The 24,737-nt window shown below is 29.5% G+C and overlaps 1 protein-coding gene across 1 annotated transcript in view; it reads left to right on the plus strand.

Annotated features, from left to right (window-relative positions):
• Positions 1–18,067, plus strand: part of LOC107436647 (heme-binding protein 2) — an 18,710-nt gene extending 643 nt beyond the window's left edge. The window contains exons 2-6 of the mRNA XM_016048424.3: positions 2,762–2,822; positions 6,737–6,811; positions 11,049–11,178; positions 13,670–13,850; positions 16,618–18,067. Coding sequence (XP_015903910.1) covers positions 2,778–2,822; positions 6,737–6,811; positions 11,049–11,178; positions 13,670–13,850; positions 16,618–16,852 — 666 coding nt within the window. The 5' untranslated portion in view covers positions 2,762–2,777 and the 3' untranslated portion in view covers positions 16,853–18,067. The remainder of the gene's footprint in view (positions 1–2,761; positions 2,823–6,736; positions 6,812–11,048; positions 11,179–13,669; positions 13,851–16,617) is intronic.
• Positions 18,068–24,737: the final 6,670 nt, after the last annotated feature.

Here is a 24,737-nt window from a genome sequence, read left to right on the forward strand (position 1 = left end):
TATATATATATATACACATTAATTTTAATACTATTTTATTTTCTTGCATCAATTTACATGTCTTATTAATTGTCTATATATATCTTATAATACGTCTTAAAATATTGTCTTATCATTTTTTCCCCGAATTCTTTGACTTATTTGTCTCCCTATTATTCATTTATTAATGTTATCTCCATAATTTTGTATTTTATATCGTAAAATCTTTCTTTTTTTCCCCTGTCTTCTCTGTTAGACCAATTTTCTGTATTAATTATAATTATAATGTAATTCTTTCATTTCCTTCCCATATTTATACTATCGGTTTATTTATAATTTATTTAATTCTTATGCAATGCCGGCCTGGTAGCTGAGCGGTAAGCGTGCCTGACTGAGGAGCAAATGGATGCGGGTTCGAATCTCGGTGAGGGAATTAATATATTTCTCTGGGTTGTTCTCACCCTATGAATGTGGCTCACCCTATGAACTTGCTTCTGAGTGGATAATGTTGCTCCGTGACTAAGGTTTACAGGTGCCCACCGTGTAAATTTAAAGAGCAACGCTTCCTGCATATTCTAGGACAAATAAACTAGAATTTAGTGTCTGCAGTTCAAAAAAAAATTCTTATGCAATTACGGGTTAGAACTGTTTGAGATGGTGGAAAAATTGTCTAATTTTAGGCGGTAAGAATAAAAGAAGCAGTTGTCTCTCTTATCCCGCTTTAGGTGGTGGGTCTTTAAATTTACTAGAATCGGCTAATAAGCCGGCATTCTTTTCTTAAAAGACGTGTTATTAATTTGACAATCAAAGAAAATTACAATTTATTCATTCAATACATCACTTTTTAATGCAAAGCAAATTTTACTTTGAAAGGCTTAATTTGATCTTATTAATAATCAACCATTAGTAGTTTAATATTGACCAACTATGGTATACTAAGTAAAACAGGGTAGGATTGTAGGGTAGGATATAAATTGAAGGACAAGGACTCATTAAAAACTCCAACATTTTTGCTTTTTTACCATACAATTGTATTATCTATACATATTTCTATTATGTGGCATTATAAATTCGTTTATTTCTTCATCTATTTGCAACACTATATTTACTATTCATATTGTTATGTTCTCTTAAGTAAAAATTGGAGTAGTGTTAAAAAATCATTTATAGGTTGAGTATTTATTTCTATTCATTTTGTTTGGCTGTCCAAAGTAATAATTTGAGTTGAACAGTTACTTATACGCTAAAAATTTATTTAGAATAATTTTGTATTTTTATAGAAATAAAAAATCAGTTATAAAGTAATTATTTTCATATTTTTTAATCCTTTCTAAAATGGCTGTAAAAATTTTAAACATACACGGTGCTATGGAGTAAAAAAACTTGGTAAATTATTACCAAAATTCAATGCATAAAGAGCATTGAAAATATTGTGGACATCTCTTGAAAAGAGTTTAAAAAATTCGAACCAAAATGCTTCGTATCGAGCAACAGCTGGATGGAAAAAAAAATTAGGTAAATTGCTACCAAGATTCAATGCATAAAGAATATTGTAAATATTGTGGACATAAAGAAAAAAAAAAGAGTGTTTTAAAAAGAGTTTAAAAAAGTCAAATCAAAATACTTCGCATCGGCTAACAGCTAGATGGTAAAAAAATTTGGTTAGTGTATTGTTTGAAGCTAATAAACGTGTAAAAATAAGAGGAGGATTGAAGAAGTATAATATTTATATACAGTTCGGATGTGAATTCGGCTTACCATTGAAGTTTATATGTTGCTTACGATAATTTTAAAAGTTGACAAAGCCGGTTGATTGTGATGGCTAGTACATGTAGTAATCTTTAATAGAAATATAGGTGATAAATCAGTTTTTTCCAGTGTTATGGAGTTAATAATTGGTACTTTGGGATTATCCCATCGACTTGTCAATGCTTGTGAAAATGCACAAATCCTTCGGCGCCATCACAATGAAAAGCAATTTCCAAAATAAACATTCTAAACGAAGTACATTTATCAAATAATAATAATAATAAAATAATAACAACAAAAAATGCAAGTGTAAAAATACGTAATTAAAAAGTGCAATGAAAAGAATCAAAAAAGTAAAAACCTCTATTTTTATTTTTTATTTTTTTGTAATTACAGATTGAATTATTCTTGAATCTAACCACTGCACTGAAAATATGCCACTACATGCTAAATTCTTATCCATATGCAGCAGAGTTTGAAAAAAAAAAAAGTTTATTTCAACACGCAGAAGAAAACTAACTGGCATAGTCAAGAATTACGCAGTAAATGTAGTAAAATTTACTGTCATTGGAACAGAAGCTACCTTTTGGCAATAATATCGCGATTGGCGAAAATGGCCGATGGGATAATTCTGAAGTACGACAATTGTTGATGAGGTTATCCCAAAGTACCGGTTAATTTCAATAAACAAACACATTTTTTTAAAGTTTAACTATGTATTTAGAGAATAATTAGTTTAAAAAATAATAATATTAAAAACCCGTTTAATTAATACAATTAAAAAGACTCGGTTCTCCTTAAAAAGCTCGCACATTTTCGCTTTTTAATTATTATGTGTAGAGAGTTGTAATAGAAACAGAAGTAATTCCTGATAATACAGTTGTTTGATAATTTTTCTAGGCGGATGACGTCAGAATGACCTAACAATCATTGTTAGCTCACTAACTCAAATGAAATTTGATTTAGGAGTGATATATTTTTTATTTATTTATTTTGTTGTTAGAAATGTTCTGAAAAAATATTTATGTTTCAGATTTTGCGATTCCACTATGATTCATCTGGGAGTTGGAAGTTTAATGATAATAGCCACTCTGGTAAAATATTATTATTATAATTAACTTACATCTACCAACTAACCATGGGTATTAATACAAAGAGACTGGTATAATGAATCACAATGAGGTTATTTGAGGAATTTATTATCACTATCAGCCAGATTTATTGATGAAATCCTTAGAAAACCAATAAACAACTCTCATAATATCGGGAAGAATCTATTTTTAAACAGAACCACGTAAGAGATTAAAAATCGAGTATATGACTAGAAAAAAAGTTGATCATTACTACATTTTGACACTTATTAGCCTACTAATTAACTAAGAAGTATGTATTTATTGCATCGAATCATTTAAATGTAAAGTTTCATGACCGTAGCTGCTGGTATTTAATACCAAAACAAAAACGAACCATGGAAAACTTGTAAATAAAACTAATCTAAATATTTAGTTCGATCTTATACTCTCAAAAGATTGGTTCAACGTTGAACCACAAAATCAGTACCTGATTCCATAATACGGCGTCAATTGGTTAAAACAAACCAAAAGTGTTAAACCCTCTTTAGGTTTAAATTGAACCATAGTATCGTGTGATAAAGTTAAAAAAAGTACCTGAGTCCTGGTACAACCTGGTGCAAAGCACTATATTAATGTGGTAGCAAATTTGATCGATATTACGGTTCAACACGCTCAAAGTTTCATAAATTAAACGAAAGTGTGCTGATTAAATTAATATTTTAAAATAATAGTGACAGAAAAACTTAAGTATTCATAAAAAGCAATCTGGGGGATATCTTCACAATAGTTTGGTCAGGGGAACTGTCGAATGTTAGGACTCCTTAATGTTAATTTTACTTTTTGTACATTTCACCTTATCCCGTGAACTTTTTGATCAAATTGAAAAATCTTTGCACACAACAATAAAATACATTTAATCAAACATAATTCCTTCCGAAAAACGCATTTTAATAAATATGTTAATAATTTTAATTAATTCAAAATTTGAACGAAATCGGTCGAAAAGTTTTCGAGAAATCGAATTTTAAATCTACAGCTTTTTCAGCGTTACTTAAAATATCGTCAGTACTAATTAGTTAGAATATTTGGTGTCTCCCGCATAAGTCATTAAGATTGAGTTCTAGTACTTGAAAAACCGATCATTAGTTCAAAATTTATTCAGGGTTTTCTATTTTTTTTTTTTTTTGCACTCTGTACCAATTACTATACGCTAGCAGCCACAAAGCCAAATGCATATTGATTGGACTCTAACCATCAACTTTAAATTCAATGCTGGATACCTTAAAACTCAAGTCAAGATTCTTGATGGTCAAATCAAAATATTTTGATGGATCATGTTGGTTTCAGTGTGATTCGCGAAGGTCACCATCATCAGGCATTTTTCATTACGTGTTCGTAGTTTTTGATGCGCCCACAAAATTCCATCATTCCATGATGGAAAAAATGCTACTTTAATACTATGATGGTTAACTGTCAAGAGAAGTTTGACTCTCATGGACCAACAATCCATGATGATCCGTGATGGTTCGTGATGGTTCCAACTATACATTTCGATGATGGTTTAATGGGAATTCTTGTTGGTTCTCTGGAATATACCATCAGAACAAATTAGGTTTTTTCATGTTGGACCATCATAAATCAGTCTGAATTCCTACGTTGGGATGATGGTTTTTTATGATCGCTCCAACATTTGATTTCCAAGATACTATGATGGAAATTCGTGATTGTTCAATATAAAAAAAACATTAAAACAAGTTGCTATTCTTATGTTGGACCATCATAAATGAGTCCGAATTCCTACATTGAGGTGATGGTTACTTATGTTGGTTACCATCAGAAAATATAATGGTTCACGATGGAATTGTTGATGGTTACCATCAAGATTATGTTGGTCCATCAATAGAAAACCATCAAAAATTTTGATTGGGGAAGATATATAACACTCTACACAAACTCATCCTAGAACCATTGTGTAAATTTTGGATAAAATTATGAACTATTTTTCAGCCAGCTATTCTTAGAGCAATTGAACTTTACCCAGAACTTAGCTGAACTCTGTTCAGTACTGGAAATATATTGTTTTAGCGTTATAATCCATGTTGCGTAGAGTATCAGCACTTTCAGAAATAGCATTTCATAAAATTTTGATGGCGTACTGGAATATCTAGACTTACATTCTTAAAATAATTCGTACCTTTTGAAGCATAAAATTGCTTAGGATTATTTAATTTTCCGTGTGATGTCAAATTGAACCACAATAACGTCAATTACTCAATGCCTGATTACATGATTACTTGATTGTAGTGCATAAATATTTTGTAATTTAAGTTGAAATTAAAAAAAAAAAAGCAAATCAGGACTGCCAAAAAAAAAAAAAAAAAAAAAAAAAAAAAAAAAAAAAAAAAAAAAAAAAAAACAAGTTCTTTCTAAACACATCAACCATATCTCCTTTTTATAATATATATCTCTAAAAAACTAAAATAAATTTTCCCTTCAAACTCCAGCATTACTTAATATCAATAATATCTTACAAAATGTGACTGATTTGAGCTCAGAAATGTTATTATTTATTTATTTTATTGAAAACAAAATTATCTCTTGCACTTTAAGCTGCGTTAAGCAGCTGTAAACTTTCTAACCGGCGAAAATGAGGAGCTCGAGATTTGATTTTGTTTAGATTCGTATGGATAGTGTTTTCTACACTAAGAGCGCTGCAAGCTCTTTACTGCCTATACTTCCGGGTTACTGTTTCTGGTGTATTTTGAAGCATTTGGCTCGCTACGTGATCATTGAGTTCTGAGACCTTATTGAATAGTATTTCTTGTATAGGTGTATTTGTAACCTGATTTATTATTTGTGTTTAAAAAATAATCATACTTTGAAGACCTGTCATTTCAAGAAGTAAGAATTGTCATTTGAAAAAAAAGAAGAATCGTTATAAAACACTTCTTTCCTCGTCAACAATATAGCAACTTCGAAATTCAAACCTAAATGATAATTTGTAAAATGAATTTATCTTGCTGTTCGAACAATAAACTAACACTAACATATGATGGTGCACGGCTTGCAACAAGACCGAACAGTAATAGACAAGTTAAAAGAGGCCAAATCGGGACTGCCAAAAAAGCGAGTTCTTTCTAAATCTAGCAACCATGTCACCTTTTATTAACAATACATCAATACATAACTAAATCTAATTTTTACTTTAAACTCACTAGAATTACCTAATATCTTATGAAATACAGTAGATTTGCTCTCAAAAATTATATAATTTATTTTTCTCATTAAAAAAAAATTATCTGTTTGAAAATATCTCCTCGCAGAATAAGCTGTAGTAGGCAGCTGTATGCGTTCCAATTGGAAGTAGAGCAGGTCAAGAGCTCAAGATTTTTGTTGTTTACATTTATATTGAAAACACCATCGATTGAAAACGGAAACCACCGTGAAAGGGTAACGAACCAAACTGAGTTGGGAATCATTGCTTCCGACTATTGCCAACGGTTGCCATTGTAACTTCGAACCATCATTTTGATTATTTTTTTTTCCTACTGAAAAAAATAAAATCGAATATATTATTCGATAATTTATTTTTATTTTTAGAAGAGAATAGAATTTTTTACAATCAAGTTATTTTTCGGAATAATCAATCATCCCGATACTAAGTAAAGTATTGAGCTGTGAATTTTCGAGAGAACAAAAACAAACTCTTGACTTAAGTTGAAACTTTTCGATATCGGTAACGAAAACTCTTCAAAACCCATTTAATCTTTTTAAACTGACAGACTTCACGGATTAAAATACAAAGAAACGATTTTCACAAGTTCCTGCAGCAATAGTTACGATATATATTTTTTTAAAAAACGAAATTTTTCCAAGCTTTTATGTAAAACCACTTACCGCAATTCATCTTTATTTTATTTTGCCATTTTTTCCAGATTAATAGCTGTTTCTGCGCATGCTCAAGAAGAGGTGTCGAGTGCATTGAATATCAAGTTATTAGTCGACATCAGGTAAACAGCTACTTAAGATTTTTTTTCTTGCCCTGCAGGCAATCTGAAATAAAAGTAACATTGTTATTGAACATTGTTTAAAAGCAATTTTTAATAAAAAAAACAATACTTCAAAAGATTGTAAAACTCATTATATCTAAAGCAACAACATTTTGAAAATTTTTCTTGTTTTAGAGTTTGAATGCGTGATTAAACAAACCCTGAAGTTAAATCAATATTCGTGCTTCCTTTTTCAAAATATATTTTAAAATAGAAAAAAAAATGGCTTAATTCAAATTATTAAAGCGCAAATTCTTATCCTGCATAGCGGAAAACAATAGTGATTTATTTTTATCTCAAGCTGTATTGATATTATCACTCTGTTGGATAAAATGTCACTTTATTAATTAAAGCAAATATTTTTGGTTCGTAAATTAGAGGAGAACAAATCAGATTTGTTATAAAAAAAGTTAAAATATTCAAACAAATGCGTTTTTAAATTATAATGCGTGTTTGCAGAGATATGGAGATTAGAACTTTTGTCCCAAGACTCTGGAAACAAATAATTCAATTAACTTTTTGAAAATATAATTAATCAAATTGAGTACATTTTTTGCGTTAATAATTATTTCACTGGTTGAAATAGAAAATAATAATTAACTGAATACTTTGATCTTAATTTATGTCTGTAAGTTAAAGCTAATTAAAGCAAACTTAGTTTCTTTATCTTTAAATAGTAGTGAAAAGTGGAAGGATATTTATTATTTTGTGATTTTTAATTAGATTGTCATTTTATAATACAATAATTAGTAAGCTTTTAATATTTAAATCTTACAAATTATTTTTTGTTATGGTTAAAATGATTTTTTAATTTTTTTTTCACAAAACTTATTTAACAAATAAAGAAATGTATGTTTTTTGTTATGGAGGAAGAATTTGACTATGTATTTTATAAATCAAGAAGGGATTGAAAGAGGGTTCAAAGTCATAATTTAGTAAACTTGAATAAATTAGCCATAAAATTTATGCGTTGACATTAGGGGATTAAGTTCATCCTTTGTCTTCTTCTATTTTTTGTTGTTGTTGCTTGTTTTCAATTCAACTTCCATCTGAAAATATATTCGATCTATAGTCCCTGACCAAAATATTAGACGCACTGTAAGATTCTATGTAAAATCTGAATTATCAGGTGATACTATACAGCTTGATTGTTTTTACACGGTTGAAACCGGTTTACACTTGTTTATGTTCGTGTCTCAATTGGTTAACATTGTACTGCAATACGTTAAAAATAAATACAAATAGGAAGTATATAAAAAATCTCCTGAATAAAGCCCCATTACATGTATGTTTAAATGTAAAAGTATTGTATATAAACTCGTGCCAAACATGCAATTATTAAAGCACTACAGTGTGTCTAATAATTTGGTCTAATTATTATAATATACTAATATAATACCAGATATAATAAATATTCTATATGTATATAATATATCGTCTAATTTATCCAATCGTCGAATTTATATTATCAATCGGCTCATTTGACCAATTGATTCACGAACGTAAGCAAGTGCAAACTGGTTACAATAAAGCTGTATAGTATCAGCTGCTAATTAAGATTAACTCTTATAGTGCGTCTAATAATTTGACTGTAGTCTAATTGTTTGAGTCCTCGTGTTCGCACTCAGTTTTCAGCTCTTTCGTTCCGAGAGTCGTATTTAGACGGCAAGAACGTGCTGTCCAGTTTGTACGATCGCCGTAATTAGCCGGCGTCAGCATGATACCGTTTGGTAACCGCTCCAAACAAGTACATTGGAACGGTGAATGGAATATTACCCAATCTGCTTCGGGCTAAAACTCCATTCACCTATAGACCAAAATTCTATTTACATTACATTATTCTATTTACATGTATTAGAGTAATACCACGAAATGAATATTTTAAATGCGCTTAATATGTTTTGAAAGTCTAAACAAGTTTCTTCTGTATGTTATATTTAGAAGTGAGGTATTGCCTAGGTACAAAAGTAAAATATAATAAGAAGTCTTTACATGCTATTTTCACACTTCGTGGCGTGGTGCGTAAATCTGTGATGTTACTTCAGCAGGGCCAACTGCAGTTAAAAAAGAGGGTTTTAAGGGAAGGTTTTCTATGGTTATTTGTCAAATTGCCAAATGCCCTTGGAGCCTTCTGCCACAAGGAACAACAAAATTTAATGATTTATCAAAATTAAGCAATGTTTTATAGTTAAATAAGACAAAAGTAGATCCTTCAAAAAAAATCTCTCATTTGTCAAAGCTGTTTTGTTGGACCTCCTTCCATTTAGCGCTTCAAATTGCCTGTCTGTTAAAACTACATTAAACTTTGGACATAGCTATCATTATGAACTACATATCTCGTCTTCGAGTAATTTTTTCCGTGCGTCGGTTGCTAAATGTTAATGTATGTCATTTATACTTTTTACTCTGTACTATATGCGTTGTTTTTGCAATGGCTGGTACTTTTAGCTACTATCTCTAGCACAGATGCAGCTGCAGTGTCAGGTGAGAGGTGAAAGTTTTTCAACTTAATAGACCTCAAATCTGTAATCGAAATAAACTTATAGCTGACCATGAAAATTTCCATTTTGGAGATAATAGTTGTGATATCATCTTTGTGAAATTTGCTGCTCGTTTTTGGTACACTTAGAACGATGGCGAGGAGTTATCATGTATACAGATTTATTTTAGATTCTGGATTATTGGGTTGATAAATATTTGCAAATATACAAATTTTTGAATCAAATGAAAACTCAGTTCCTGGAACCACAGTACTCCCTTCGTCTTCATCTATATTCACTCAGTCTCAAGTCCATAATTAATCTAATTTCTCACGAGGGAGTCCTCTTCTAATTCTTTCCTCCTCCACGAATAGGGGAACGCAACTTCTCGTGTCTCTCACTTATTGACCCTCATGTAAGGGGTCGTCCGGATGCGTGGGAATGAAATCAGAGTCCTGACTATAGTACTGAAATTTTTGCTCGCCACTTTTTTCACGAAAAATATGCCCTATTTTTGAAATGTTAACAGATGTAGTAAAAATAACTTTTTGCTGATTAAAACCAGAAAAGAATGTAGAAAAATTAAAATATATTCGTGGCAATGTGTTTTAATTCAAATAATACAATTGTTAATTAAACTGATAATATGAATTAAAAATATGGTTTCGATAAGGTTTTAATGGTTCCAATATCATCTACATAACATTAAAATGAGAAGAGAAACATTTCATGACAAATTCTGTTTTACCTATAAGAGGGATTAAAAATTTTGTGTAGAAAAAAGTGGAGTTCTTTTTAACCGTAAATAAACCATGAGGTTTCAAATGCTGAAAAATAGTTTTGCAAGTTATCAAAATGCAAACAAATAATGGCAGGATTATTTCCCTATTACGTAATCCTGAGTAATCCTTTCATAATATGTTTGAATTTTGATATTTCGAAGAATTTTTTTTTAACCCCTTAACGATCGGTTAATTTTCAAGAAAACGGTCATAAAAGTGCCCATTTTTTGACTTTTGTATTAGTATTACGTATTTGATTAGTGCTGACATCTAGTTTAAAATAAACTAACTATCTACATTTACCTTACAAATATCCAGCTACTACCATATGGTCTGTAAAACAAGAAATAAAATGTTTTCCGGCCAAAAGAAAGGATTTAGTTTTATTCTTATTGGCTCGTTACTACTGAACCCGGAAATTTCGCGGGAGCGAGAAATAGAGGGCGAAACCTCATCCCGTCATTTTCACGTGAGCGAGAAGGAAGGGATTAGGCATTTGAAATTTTATGTTGTATTTAAGGTTTACATGAACTAACTTTTTTCTGTACTTAAAATATGAAATTTTTAGTGTCGTTAAAACAGAATTCGTCATGAAAAGATTCTCTCTCTCTACAGCATCCTCTTAACACTTCGAGTCCTGTTGTATAATATAATTTGGTGACCATCTTGACGAGCTTGGTTATTAAAATTAATTAATTAGCAAGTATGAGATGAGTTCTAAATAATTTCCACATTGAAAGAAAATCATCAGAACTTTTAAGTTAAGTTGAATTTTTTTCCTTCCGAGAAACATATTTAATTTAAATAGTTAAATTGCGTAAAAAGCTACTACACGAAAATTTGCAAAATGAATTCATGTTACTAACGGTGTTTTGAGAACACCCTGTTCGGTGCAATTTAAAGTTATGACTAATCTTATGATCTTCTGTCATTCAGGGTTATGAAGAAAGACAACTTCCTCCTGCAACATGGATTAGTACAACTGCTGAAGGATCTTCATTGACGGAAGCCAATAACGAGATGTATAAAAAGCTGTTTGCATACGTTCAGGGGCACAATGCTAAAGGTAAAATAGATAGACACAGAAAATTTCATAAGAGGATGCCATACCATGAGAGAAATTCTTCATCGCAAATTCTCTTTCACCTCCATAAGTAATTTAATATTTAAAGTATAGAAAAAGGGAGTTCAGATAAACCTAGAGTAAGCTATGAAATTTCAAATACTGAAAAGAAAATTTTTTAAAATATCAAATGAAAATAAATAATGAGAAGATAACTTAGGATAACGCAATGGAGAAATTTCCTTCCAATAAGTTGTTTGCAGTTTCATATTTGGAAATTTTTTTTAATGTATTTGAAAAGTCATGGCTTATTCAAGGTTTATCGGAAGTCACTTTTTCTATACTTTAAATTTTAAATTTCTTATGAAGGTGGCAAAAAATTTGCGATGAGAAGTTTCTTTCATGGGATATTATAATTGTACACAATCATAACAGCTGTATTTACTTAACATTTCCTCACTGTTTATTTGCATAACAATTTTAAATAAGCATTAATATTTGTGTCTAGATAATAATTACGTGTAGTATGAAAAGTAATTATTAATTAACTTGAACAAAATTATGAAATCATCAAATCTGAGTATTTTAAGACTCGTTGATATTAATTTTTGCCGACCCAGTAAGAAAAAATGTTTATCCAAAGTTGTTTGGGAATCTGTAACCAAGCCTACTTTCAAAATCATTTTCATAAAAAACAAATTTTAGATAATTGTAAATGTAATTTTGAAAATAAGTTATTACAGGTTATATTTTTTCTCTATCACAAGTTAGTCGGAAGCGAAAAGACGCTTAAAATATTTAAAACTGCAATTTAAATAATAAATTTTAACCGGTTACATTTTTTCTCGATCACAAGTTTGTCGAAAATGAGAAGACGCTAAAAATATTTGTAACTGTAATTTGAATAATAAATTATAACCGGTCATATTTTTTCTCCATTACAAGTTTAGCGGAAACGAAAAAAAGCTCTATTTAATTGCAACTGTAATTTAGAAAATAAATTATAACCTGTTATATTTTTCTCCATCGCAAGTTGATCGGAAGCGGAAAAAAGCTTTATGTAACAGTAACTGTAATTTAGAAAATAAATTGTAACCAGTCATATTTTTTCTCCATCACAAGTTGATCGCAAATGGAAAAAAGCTTTATGTGATTGTAACTGTAATTTAGAAAATAAACTATAACCGGTTATATTTTTCTCCATCGCAAGTTGATCGGAAGCGGAAAAGAGCTATAGATAATTGTAACTGTAATTTAGAAAATAAATTATAACCAGTCATATTTTTTCTCCATCACAAGTTGATCGGAAGCGTAAAAAAGCTATAGATAATTGTAACCGTAATTTAGAAAATAAATTATGACCTCTTATATTTTTTCTCCATCACAAGTTGATCGGAAGCGTAAAAAAAACTATAGATAATTGTAACCGTAATTTGGAAAATAAATTATAATTGGTTGGAAGCTATAAAAAGCTGGATAAAATATTTAAGCGTTCTATAAAATTCATATTATATATGGTTTTAATAATAAGCGTTTCATAAAATTCATATTTTATGGAGTCACTGACTGCTAATACGAAGTTAATGTTGATTTGAAATTCAATATGACTAATTGTAAATATGAAGTCAGATTTTAAGCGTTCAGGATTGTTAATCAAATAAGGCGAGGAAAAAAACTCATCAAACCAGTGATATATTTTTAGAATATATTCAAAAATCAGTACTTTTTGGGATCCCTAATTGCAAAGATAATAGTGAATATGACATTTTGAATCCTGAAATAGAAGGGTTTCATTATTGCTAAAATTTTAGGTAATTGATTGATAATTTTTGATTGTTAAAGATAAAAGGAACTGAAGATTGATAATTTTTGATTGTTGAAGATAAAAAGAAATTGAAGATAATTTTATGAAAATATGAATAAATTGTAAGTGTTCAGTAAAGGCTGCCCTCATTATGCTTTTTTACAATTCTTATCAAAAAGAAAAACAGAAATAATAATAATAATGGAGGGTCGTCAATTAATATTCAATCGTAGTAAAACAAAAACGCTATTAAATTTTGATAAATCATGGTAAGGGAAGGAGGATGTAATAAACGGCAAGACTAGATAGAATGCGAAAGAAACAGTGAAAAAAGATAATTATAAACAACTTCAAGTTTCAAACTCCAATTAAAACTGTTTTAATATTAATTACTTCAGTCATATTAATTACTAGTCAGATTCCTGTAGCGTTTTTGTTTATTCTTCGCTTAAATATTAATTTGTGACTGACCATGTCCATACTTTTTATTTTCATTTTTGATAAGGATTCTAAAAATAAATTTTAAGGAAATTTATTCTGAAACACCTGCATAACTTGAAATACATTTACTTTTCCTGCCCTACTATATACTATAGATAATCTAACAGCGTCACTTTAGTAGTTCATTATATATTTAAATAAATAGCAATATTTTTACATTAAATAGTATTTCTTTTTAATGGATTTTAGGAATGAAAATAAACACAACGACTCCGATTCGAACTCGTATTGTACCGTGCCATGGTGCAACTTGTGCCTCCATATTCATTATGTCCTTCCTCATTCCATCCGAATTAGGCGAAAACGCACCTTATCCAGTAGATGGAGCACTTTTCATTGAAAAGGACCCGGCGCTTCGTTATGCAGTCAGGTAAAGCATATTACAATATTAATATTTAAAGAACCGAGTTGATGAAGGTTTTAAGTGGTAATTTAAAGTATTTGAGCTTTAAAGTTTATGCTGTGACAAAAGGAACACCTTATCCACTGTTCACAAGGTGCTCACCTTATCCACTAGACGGAGCTCTTTTCATTGAAAAAAACCCATCGCTTCGTTATGCAGTCAGGTAAAGCATATCACAATATTAATATTTGAAGAGCCGAGTCGATGAAGGTTTTAAGTGGTGATTTAAAGAATTTGAGCTTCAAAGTTTATGCGGTGACAAAAGGAACACTTTATCCACTGTCCACAAGGTGTTCACCTTATCCACTAGATGGAGCTCCTTTCATTGAAAAAGACCCATCGCTTCAATATGCAGTCAGGTAAAGCATATCACAATATTAAAATTTGAAAAGCTGAATCGATAAAGCTTTTAAGTGGTAATTTAAAGTATTTGAGCTTTAAAGTTTATTCGGTGGCAAAGATTAAATGAATAAAGATTACGCCTACCTTTTATTTCTCATCTGCAATTTTCCAATTGGGTACTTGCGACTGATTACAAAACTGTGTCGAATTATGTGACTGTATCGAATCATGTGACTATGCACAATATGTTAACGTTACAGCTTTAATGGCTTAGGTATATTATCCCATTGAATCAATTTTCGGATCAGATTTAATTGGATACCTGCAAGTGACGTCACGTGTCTGTGTCGAGCCTGATTAGCCTACCCACTCGCGACGTCACTTGTAAGTATTCAATTAACGAAATTTATAAACAGAAGCTATTAGTCTGACGTCACACAACTTACCTTATTGCCAAGCTGCCTATTACAAACTAGGGAGTTGCTAGGGAGTTTAAGAGTTAGATCGCCATAGACTTCGTATGAACTAAAAAGATAAGTAATTTGTAAGTTCCTTTTTAATATATATATTAAGCAGAATTAGGAATGCAACAGTTAGAAAAGTTTTACCACATCTTCACACTTACTATTTTGAAATGCAAATAACCTTGAATACATCAGTCAAATTTAACTAAACAATATACACGTGATACGGTATTCTTGGAGGAAGACACATCGCGTCACAAAATTGAACGTTTCTAAAGTACTAATTACACACGGATATTGCTAATTACGAAACTAATTACACGCGGATATTGCTAATTTGTCTCGATAACTTGTGTCGATTACTTTGACAGTTATTTTCAATAACTGCATAAAATTTCGTAAACTTCGCTTAAATATTTATGGAGATTTTTACACGAAACAAATTTTTTTGTCTTACGTTTTTTTTTGTTATATCTTTAGAAGTATTAAATATAATTGAATTAAATTTTTGAAGCAATTTTAATTCAATTACAAAATTATTGTCTTAAAATTTTAAAAGAATTCCTTAAAAACTGCTCAAGGTATGAGCATTTAAAGTAGTTCTTTTGTACTGTGCTAGCGCAAGGAAATATTTAAAAATTTCTTTTCATATATGTGTAGCGAATCGTATTTGGAAAATAATGAAAAAAGTCTGATCCTGAAAATTTAAAAAAATTCAAGCAATTTTTTGAGTAGCATTTGCATTTTCCAAGGAAAGCTTAAAAGAACACGGGTTTTTCCATAAATTTATTTTTGTATCAAGATAAAACTTAGTAACAAATGAATAACACTAGAAAAATCGTCCATGCAACAAAATGTGATGGTATAAGGAAAAGAAAAACATGTGAAAAAAACCCATGTATTTATAAGGGATGATGTCCCATAAGGTCGATGCCATTTTTAATAAATCTTGTTTGATAATAAAAAATAAAATTTGTGGAAAACCCGTTATCGTTTTGAGCTTCTTTTTTTAAGAAAAAAAGTACGAAAACTACTTTGAAAATTGCTTGAAACTTTTTGAATTTTGAAGATCTACGAAATAAGATTTTTTTTTCATTAATTGCCAAATGTGATTTACTTCAAAAGTATGAAAAGAAATTTTCTTTCACGCTTGCGCAGTATGGAAGAAATATTTTAAATGTTCATATCTTGCGCAGTTCCAACGATTTTTTTTCAAGTTTCGGAACAATAATTTTATAATTAATTTTGAATTGCTTAAAAAATTATGTTTAATCTTAATCAATATTTTTAAAGATATGGAAAAGAAACGCAAGACGAAAAATTAGTTTTTATAAAAATGCCCATATCTCCGCGAATATGTAAAGCGAAGTTTAACGAAATTTTATACAGTAATTGAAAATAACTATCAATGTAATCCATACAAATTACAAGCTTATTGCTTGATGTTTTTCGGCATAGGGTGTTTATAAACATTTGTTTTCCTTCGTATTGTAGGTCGCTTAGGCCTTTGAAAGCTAAAATCTTATTGCTAAGCTTGAAAAATCGCATGAACTAATCACCTCTAAGGTTACAAAATGATTTTCTAAGTATTTCTTTTGAAATTTAAAAACAATTTCAAAAACTGAAAGCGTTTCTTCTATAATTGTAGGGTCGTGTATATGGTTTAGAATTATTGCTTCACAAGAAGTGTAAGGCACTTAAATTGCGCATTTTTTTAAAGGCTTTTAAGAAATAACTTTGAAAAACAATGTCAAGTATTTGTCAGAACATGTTTTTCCCGTAAATTTTGCGATTTATTAATGTTAAATTTTTATTAAATGTGTATTTTGAATCTGAAATATCTGATTTGAATCTAGAATATTTATTTTGAATCTAGAATATTTATTTTGAATCTTCATTTGAGTCGAGATTATTTATTTTGAATCTAGAATATTCGAAGGAAGACCAACAGAATTAGAGTGGTTAGAACAATCTCATATATTGGCGAATCTTGTAAAAAAGGATCCCACAATTGATAAGAGTTACTATTACACTGTATGGTATGATCCACCTTATCAACTGTTTCACCGCATGAATGAAATATGGATGGCGAAAAAACAGGAAAAAGCGGATAAAGGTCAACTCCTTTCTGTGGAAACAAAAGATCACAAAGAAAAAATTTAAATGCACTTATGAGTTTTCTTTAAAGACAACTTCACTTCTTTCATGCTTTACATTAACTCCACTTGTTTGGATGAGTTGAGTTTTTGTTTTTATAAAACATTTTTATTTATTCACATAGCTTTAAAACTGACATTTATATTGTTTCATTCATTATTTATCCTGAATATATTTTGGCTCCAAAATATTACACTTGATGGTTAATTGTTTGCTTAATTAATTTACTTATACAAAATTGATTCCTGTCATAATTTATAATAATTTATAAAAAGCATTTTGTCTATACGGTAAGTAAAATAACTGCAATTTATCTACTTTTTTTTGTTCATATACAATAAATAGTGCATTTAATTGTAGTTTAAGTAACTGGATACCCGCAAGTGACGTCAAAGTGGGTAAATCATGGCATTTGTCAATTTAGAAGTCAACCAGGGCCGACACACAAGTGTGACGTTGCTTAGAGGTATCCAATTAAATCTGATTTAAATAAGTTTGGACTTCTCGATTTCTTCTCGAGATCCAAGTATCCAATTAAGGCAAAATTTTAAGTTTGTTGCATAGTAAATAAATTGAAATTTAAAAAAAATAAAGAAAATATTTTAAAGTAAAAAATTTTTCATCTTATAGTTTAATATTTTAGACTACTATATTTTGCTTAAATCTAATTTTAAAATTCAGATTAGCATTTAGAAGTTTTTTAATGTTAATAATAATAAGTATATATTTTAAAAACCTATCAAATCATGTTCTCGGAAAACGGAAAAATTCATTAATATAATGTTTAGAAAATGTTTAATGCTGGAATCGAATAAAATTTTTATCAGACTTCACATGACTTCAATATACATGAAATTATTTAGGACTGGTATTTGGGAGAAAAAATATTTTTTTCCTTGTATTATGATACTAGTAATGAAGTTTCATTAATCTATAATCATCAATTTTTATTTATTTATCATAATTGTGTGAGTTTTTTACCACTATGTCTTATATCATTATATATGCTTCTGTAAGATTTTCCCAGTTTTAGTTTTCATTATTAATTTCAAACATTATACTAATTCCATACATTATTTATTAACTTGTTGTTAGTGTCTTCTGTGTTTTATATGTTCTATTTGTTGTAATAAATGTTTGAAAATATATAGACAGTTAGAAATTGTTGTGCATTTTTCAATTGATGATCTTCTAAAAATAAAGTACTTGAAATGTTTTAAATTTGGCGCATTATTATTTAAAAAAAATCAACGTTCCTGAGTTTCTAAACGAATTGGTTGACAGAATTATGGCACAGTTTTGAAAAACGTATTTAAAGGATTTAGAATATGTTAACCGTTGCTATAGCATCCGATTGCTTTAAATAGAACACTATTTATGTAGAATATTTTTTCCATTATCTGTGTTGATATAAATGTGTAAATATAATTAAAATAGGAGACCAGGTAAATCCTAAAATAAAAAGAAGTTAAGTTCATAATCTTTTTCATTTTGTTTCGATATTTTTGTTGTTGTTGATTTGTTTTTAAACTTTACTTTTTATATAAAATAAAAAGTTATTTGAGTAGCATGGAATTTCATTTTTAATGGCAGTCTTCTCTTTATATACATATAAAAAAACGATTTTCAAACGATAAATTTTTCTTGTTAGAATTTTTATACACTAGGGGATAAGCCCTCTGTATGCTGACGCTTACCAATCCCGATGATAGCTTTGCAATAATTGTTGTTCCTTGGCATAAAACTGCTGAAAGTATTCAACTAGAAATATCTAATATATATAATTCTCTTACGTGGCTCCCAAATTTTGACTGTATTTCTTTTCCGCCTGTGGCAACGTTTGGTTTGTTTTGTTTACGTTACTATTTCTCTTACACTGCGAATCGCCCAATGATTGCCGCTAAAAATGTCACATGTCAAGTCTAGCTGACGTGGTTCAACATATAGCGCTTTTAAAAACGGAAACTGAAATAACTAGAGAGAATCAGCTGCGACAATCTCATGCTAATAAGCTAGGCAGAAGTGAGTAGTCTTTGTCGATAGATCTCTATTTTAGTATTTTGTCGAAAGCGCTTTTTTTCACGAATTTATATATTACGAATTTATTTGACGATTTTTGATTTATATCACGAATTTATTTGTTTTATTATTGTTATTAGTTATTCATTGAAAAATGAGTCTCAGTCGTGCTGTTACGCTTTAAGATTTTATACTATAGCACATTTCTAATAGGTTTAACGAATTACATGTCATTTATTTGAATTCAAATTTATTTTAATGACTTAGTATTTACTAAAAAGATGAAATTTTTTTAAAAAAAAAAGTTGTTACATGGATCTGAATGATTGTTTTGAATTCTTAGAATTTTGTACATTTGCAATGTATCTAAGTTAGTATAGAGCGAAGCGAGCTTGGTTTGCCAAGCAAACTATATAAGATTGCGTTGCAATTTTCGGGGGTTGGCGAGCGTTAGCAAGCAGGGGGCGCAGCCCACTAGTATGTACTGAAAAGGACACTTGTGCAATTACTTCCCACGTGCAAATATTTCGCTTATGGCAGTACTAAGATCTATTAGTAGACACAAATCATTTTTCTAAGTAATGATTTTTTGAAATAACATTATTACATGAATATAATTAAAAGTATAATTGCTATAACAAATTTGGCGAGTTCACAACTGTAATTTAATTATTTTGCTCGCCAATTTTTACATTCATCACTTTGAAGCCAAAATTTGAGTTCTTAATCATTTAACAATTCTCTTTAACCATAATTCATAATAGTATATCAATGTAATTAGCACCGAAAAATAATAATCATAAAATGGCTTATAAAATCAGACACTGATTTAAATAACTTTATCTTAAAATGCAACGTAGAATTAAGTTACATTTTATGCTGATGACAACTAAACCAATATGAAAATTAATGTGGGAAAACTGGATCCCACCGTGTGATTGTTCGGCCAATAAAAGTGCACTGACAACGATGGAAAACTCAGACATCCTCATTAAAATCTAATGAATTTCAAATTTTATATATATAGTTAGATTATAAATCATAAAATTTTATATATAAAGTTAGATTATGGTTTTGAAGATTTTAATTTAAAGTTAGAAATAAATTTTTAACCACAAAACATACTACATAAAACGGTACTGTTTTCTTTCTTCTCCAAAATACCAAATCTGTTGTCAATTTTTTATTGCGTACTTTTTTTGTGTAAACTATTTGCCATATATAAGCCCGCATTGAGTAAATATTTACAAGTGAAATGCCCTATTATTTCGGCTATTGTTTATGTGTTTGCAAAAAACAGAGAAATGGACTTAAAAGTGACATTTTCTAATAATTAGAAATCGTTTTATAAGTAATAGGAAAATGGAAGATTTGATGCTCAGTAAAAGTTCTAAGTTATTATGCCCAATTTCAGAGGCACTCAATTCTGTACTCCAACTCTGCAGTTGTGTTTATGATGTTTGAAAACAGAATTTCAATTTTGTTTGAGAAAATAGCATAAATATTTGTATTAAAAGGATATAAAAGATATAAAAAACATAACAGATATCGTTTGCTTTTTGAAGTCATTGTAAAAGTTTACCCAATTATTCATTTTCTGTTGGGGTGGGGAGGGGAAGGGTTACATTTTATAATTTTAATATATTTCCTTTTAAACACATACTTTTATACATACATGTGCACTTTTACAAATAAATATTACATTAATTTGACTACACTATCGAATTGTTTTTTGTCACATCTGTCGTGTATTTTAACCTCGAATTGTTTCATACTTTACTTTAAATATAATTATGTTGAAATAAATATGCAAATTTTATTATGTTTTTATTATTTAAATTAAACATTTAAATTTTACTATTTAATTATATTATTAAGCAGGAAAAAGCATTCTCAGCTAAAATAAACAAACCAATTATTTATTCGCTGCGGGAGGGATAATTTTTCTGTAATTTTATCCTATTTAATTTTAAACACATATTTTTCATAAATTTTAAAAACGTAATTTTGTACGCAATTTTAAATACATATTTCTTTTCTAATATAAACAATTCATTATAAAGCAATTCAATTCTAATCGTAGGGGAAAATTTTTAATAAACTGCATGAAACACGACAGTAAATGATGAGAGCAAATTTATTGGTTTTAATAAAAAAGAGAATTGATTCTTAAAATCTAATTACTTCCTTTTTAATTTTTTTTTATTTAAGTTTGAATTACAAGAGACTCAATTTATATTTTTATTTCTTGTCAAATTATTCAAAATCCAATGCAGCAAAGTATAAATCAATATTTAAAACTTCCTTTCATCGGATTACGATTTTCAAATAAGTAAGTAATTTTAAACAAAAGTCGAATCCCTTAGGCGTTCGAAAAGTAATTTATTTATCATTTTCGAACGATAATGAAAATGCGAGTGGAAATAAATTAAATAGTTTTCAAAGTAAAAACCAAATGGCTGTTTTGTTTCAAAACTGCGATAAGATGACTTAGCAGATTTTATTAAAAGGTTCGAAATCTTTAGTGAATCTCAAGTTTCGGAACAATTATTGGAATTTCATTATTTACCCACTTTTAAAATAAGTGCCGTCAATATTAGATGAGATCGTGTGTCTTGCAGAGGTGCAGATCGAATCTTCCAATTTATTTCTCGATACAAAAACACTCATTATCATTGGTCCTTCTTTCTCAATTTTTACTTCCTTTCTTCTGAAATTGAAAAGAAAGTTGACCAACTGAGTTGATATCTTAAATTTGTAGTATATATTGATTTCAGATTTTCCGATATCTGAAATCTTTACTGACCTGAAAATATCGAGGTCGGCCAATCACTGTGCTTAAGGAGAAAAAAAAAAATACGCCAATCAAGAAAAGTTTGGTGATTTATGAGAATGCCAAAGAGGTTTTTAAGTTCAAACTTGGGACAAAGAATAATAACAAAGAAAAAAAAATGATATTAAAAGAGTTTAATATTTTTCGAAATTGAAATGAGATATTGATCGTTTTTTAAAATTTTCTAGTAACGCCTCTTTTTATTTCCAAGTTTTCTGTGAAGAGTTTGTATTAACTTGGTTGTACACAGTTTTGTAGTGAATCGTTAAAAATATATTTAAGTAAAATTTTTATAACGAAAACCAAAAATACTGAGCATGATTTGAAATATAAATTAAAGAAAAATGCAAAGCGATAGAAATGTGCAATTTGCTGTATTCTAATTAAGAAACTGGATTGTTTATTCTCACAGAATTAAAAAATGAATAACAAAACTAAGAATTTTTGACTAAAAATTAAAAAAAAGTGAACGGGTCTTGGGCAGTTTGAAGTGGACAATATTGCTCGCCTCCGTGACTTCGGTTCACAGGTGACCACTGGGTAACGTTAAGTGAAGAACATGACCAGCATCTTCCGCGGTGAAGAACGAGAAATTCAATGCTTGCTATTAGAAGAAAAAAAAATAATCACAAAAAATAATGACAATAATGACTGTTTATCCGTAAAAGTTCTTATGACTTCTGCCATTTTAGCTGGACATGGAAAAAGTTTTGTTCGATTCAAGCTAAGAAAATGCATCGAAACAATATGTCACGTTTTTAGATAGCAAAGTGTAAGTTTCTTCCCTTTGTTCCCTCCCCCTTATTAAGTTCCGGATTGAGACAGCAACTTACCTTGGGGGACAGTAATATATTTATATTAGACCAAATATATAAATTGCTTAACAATTGACATAACAATGAGTAACATAAATAAAACAGAAATATTCTATGTATTTGTGGTAGGCAGTTTTATTTTGTTTTATATCCGACATTCAACAGCCAATCCAATTCTGGGTTTACTATATTGAACGTTCAATTCCGCAGCCTTCTAATTTTGAACCCAACCCAGAAGAAAAGGAACCTCATGGATCAAATATTGGGACAAAGAAGTCTTCGTGTAGAACTTCTTGATGAAACTAACCTGCATTTACGGGAAACTACTACTGTTTGCTCGACAGCAAGGAGGTTATAATCCATTATTCGTCATTTTTCGTCTGCACTGCGAATTCGGATTTACCAGCCATCTGTGATTCGAANACTCATTGTTATGTCAATTGTTAAGCAATTTATATATTTGGTCTAATATAAATATATTACTGTCCCCCAAGGTAAGTTGCAGTCTCAATCTGGAACTTAATAAGGGGGAGGGAGCAAAGGGAAGAAATTAACACTTTGTTATCTAAAAACGTGACATATTGTTTCCATGTATTTTCTTACCTTAAATCGAACAAAACCTTATTCACTTCGATACAACTAAAATGGCAGAAGTCATAAAAGCTTTTATGGATAAATAGTACGGTACATTGCTGTGTAGACAAACAAATTTTTACATCCTGTGTATTTTTCAGGATTCATCAAATGAGATAAAATCAAATAAAAGTAAATTTAAACCAATTATTTATATTTTCAGAAATATTTACTACCTTATTTTGAACTCATAAACTGTTTTGAAATAACAACTTCGTTTACTAGACTAAGACCAGAGCTAATATGAGAGCTAAGACAGAAAATAAAAATCAGTTACTGGCTGCGGTTATGTTTATTATATGTATCTTTTATCTGTTTCTGTGTAATGAGACAGATAGTTTTACAATTTTTCTTGGTTCTTTTTTCTTTTTTCCCCCTCTTGTTTACATCCAGCTAACTGGTGTTGAACTTGATGAGAAGGTCAAAGAAAGCAACAGATTGTTTGCGATTTTTTAATAAAGCGGAATTGAATAAAACCTTAACCAAGTTGATAAAACCATTAGTAATAGTTCAAAAGTTATAAAATTCATTATCGATAAAAAGTACTGTCTTGCACTTACGTCTATTAACGTGACTGAAAATGCTATATAGACAAGCAATATATTTGATCATACGTATTTATTTACTCTAAATCGAATGAAATCGAAACCAAATTGATAGAATAAATAAGTTTGAAGTTATGAGGGTTAAAATGATTTAATATAAAAAGGTACAGTTTACTATTTACGAATCCATATTTATATCTCGGTAACCTAAACTGTGCAAGAGATCCGTATTAAATACTTGTACAGTAATGTCAAAAATGTAAACAAATTTAAGTCAAAATTTAAGCTGTTTTTAAAATAGTTTTAATTTAATTAATTTAGTTTCCTATTGGTTATGACACTTGTATAGGCCAAGCACGCCAGACATTGGCCTTGGTGAATTAAGTCAGGAAAGTGAGTCTTTCGTTTAACACGAGAGCACCTCAAAGATAAAAGTACTTCTTGGATCAAAAGCTCCTGGGTAGATGGCAGCATCACTCAATCGAGAGGCTACTTCAACAATAATGACATAGATCTAAAAGGGTAGGAAATTTTCTCCAGATTACTTTACCCAAGAAACTACTCAGCAATCGACCACAGGACTCTCTATTCCAGAGATTTTACAAACACGCATATCGCATATACTCGGTGGGTCTTACCGGAGTCGAGGTTTGCACCCCAGGCCCTACGGACCAAAGTCCGATTCTCTAACTACTAGATTACCATGGCTCTTGAATCTTAATTCGATTCAGTGTAAAATAATCGTTTGGAAAGTTATTATGTTTAAAACATGGGAATTAAATATTTATATACTGAATTAAATGGAAATTAAAGCCAATATAATAATATATTGGTTTTAATTTCAGTTGGCTTGGCTTCATCTCATTTGATTAATCCTAAAAAAATCTATAGGATTTAAATTTAGTCTTCACGGCAACGACGTACTGTGCTATTTATCCACAAAAGCTCCTATAATTTATGACCCATTAATTGTATTGACATGTTTAAGGTTATTCGATTCAGTCTTCAAAATAAAAAATACATCGAAATAATATGTCACTTGTCTA

Source organism: Parasteatoda tepidariorum, chromosome 7 (assembly GCF_043381705.1).
Source record: "Parasteatoda tepidariorum isolate YZ-2023 chromosome 7, CAS_Ptep_4.0, whole genome shotgun sequence".
Taxonomy (NCBI): domain Eukaryota; kingdom Metazoa; phylum Arthropoda; class Arachnida; order Araneae; family Theridiidae; genus Parasteatoda; species Parasteatoda tepidariorum.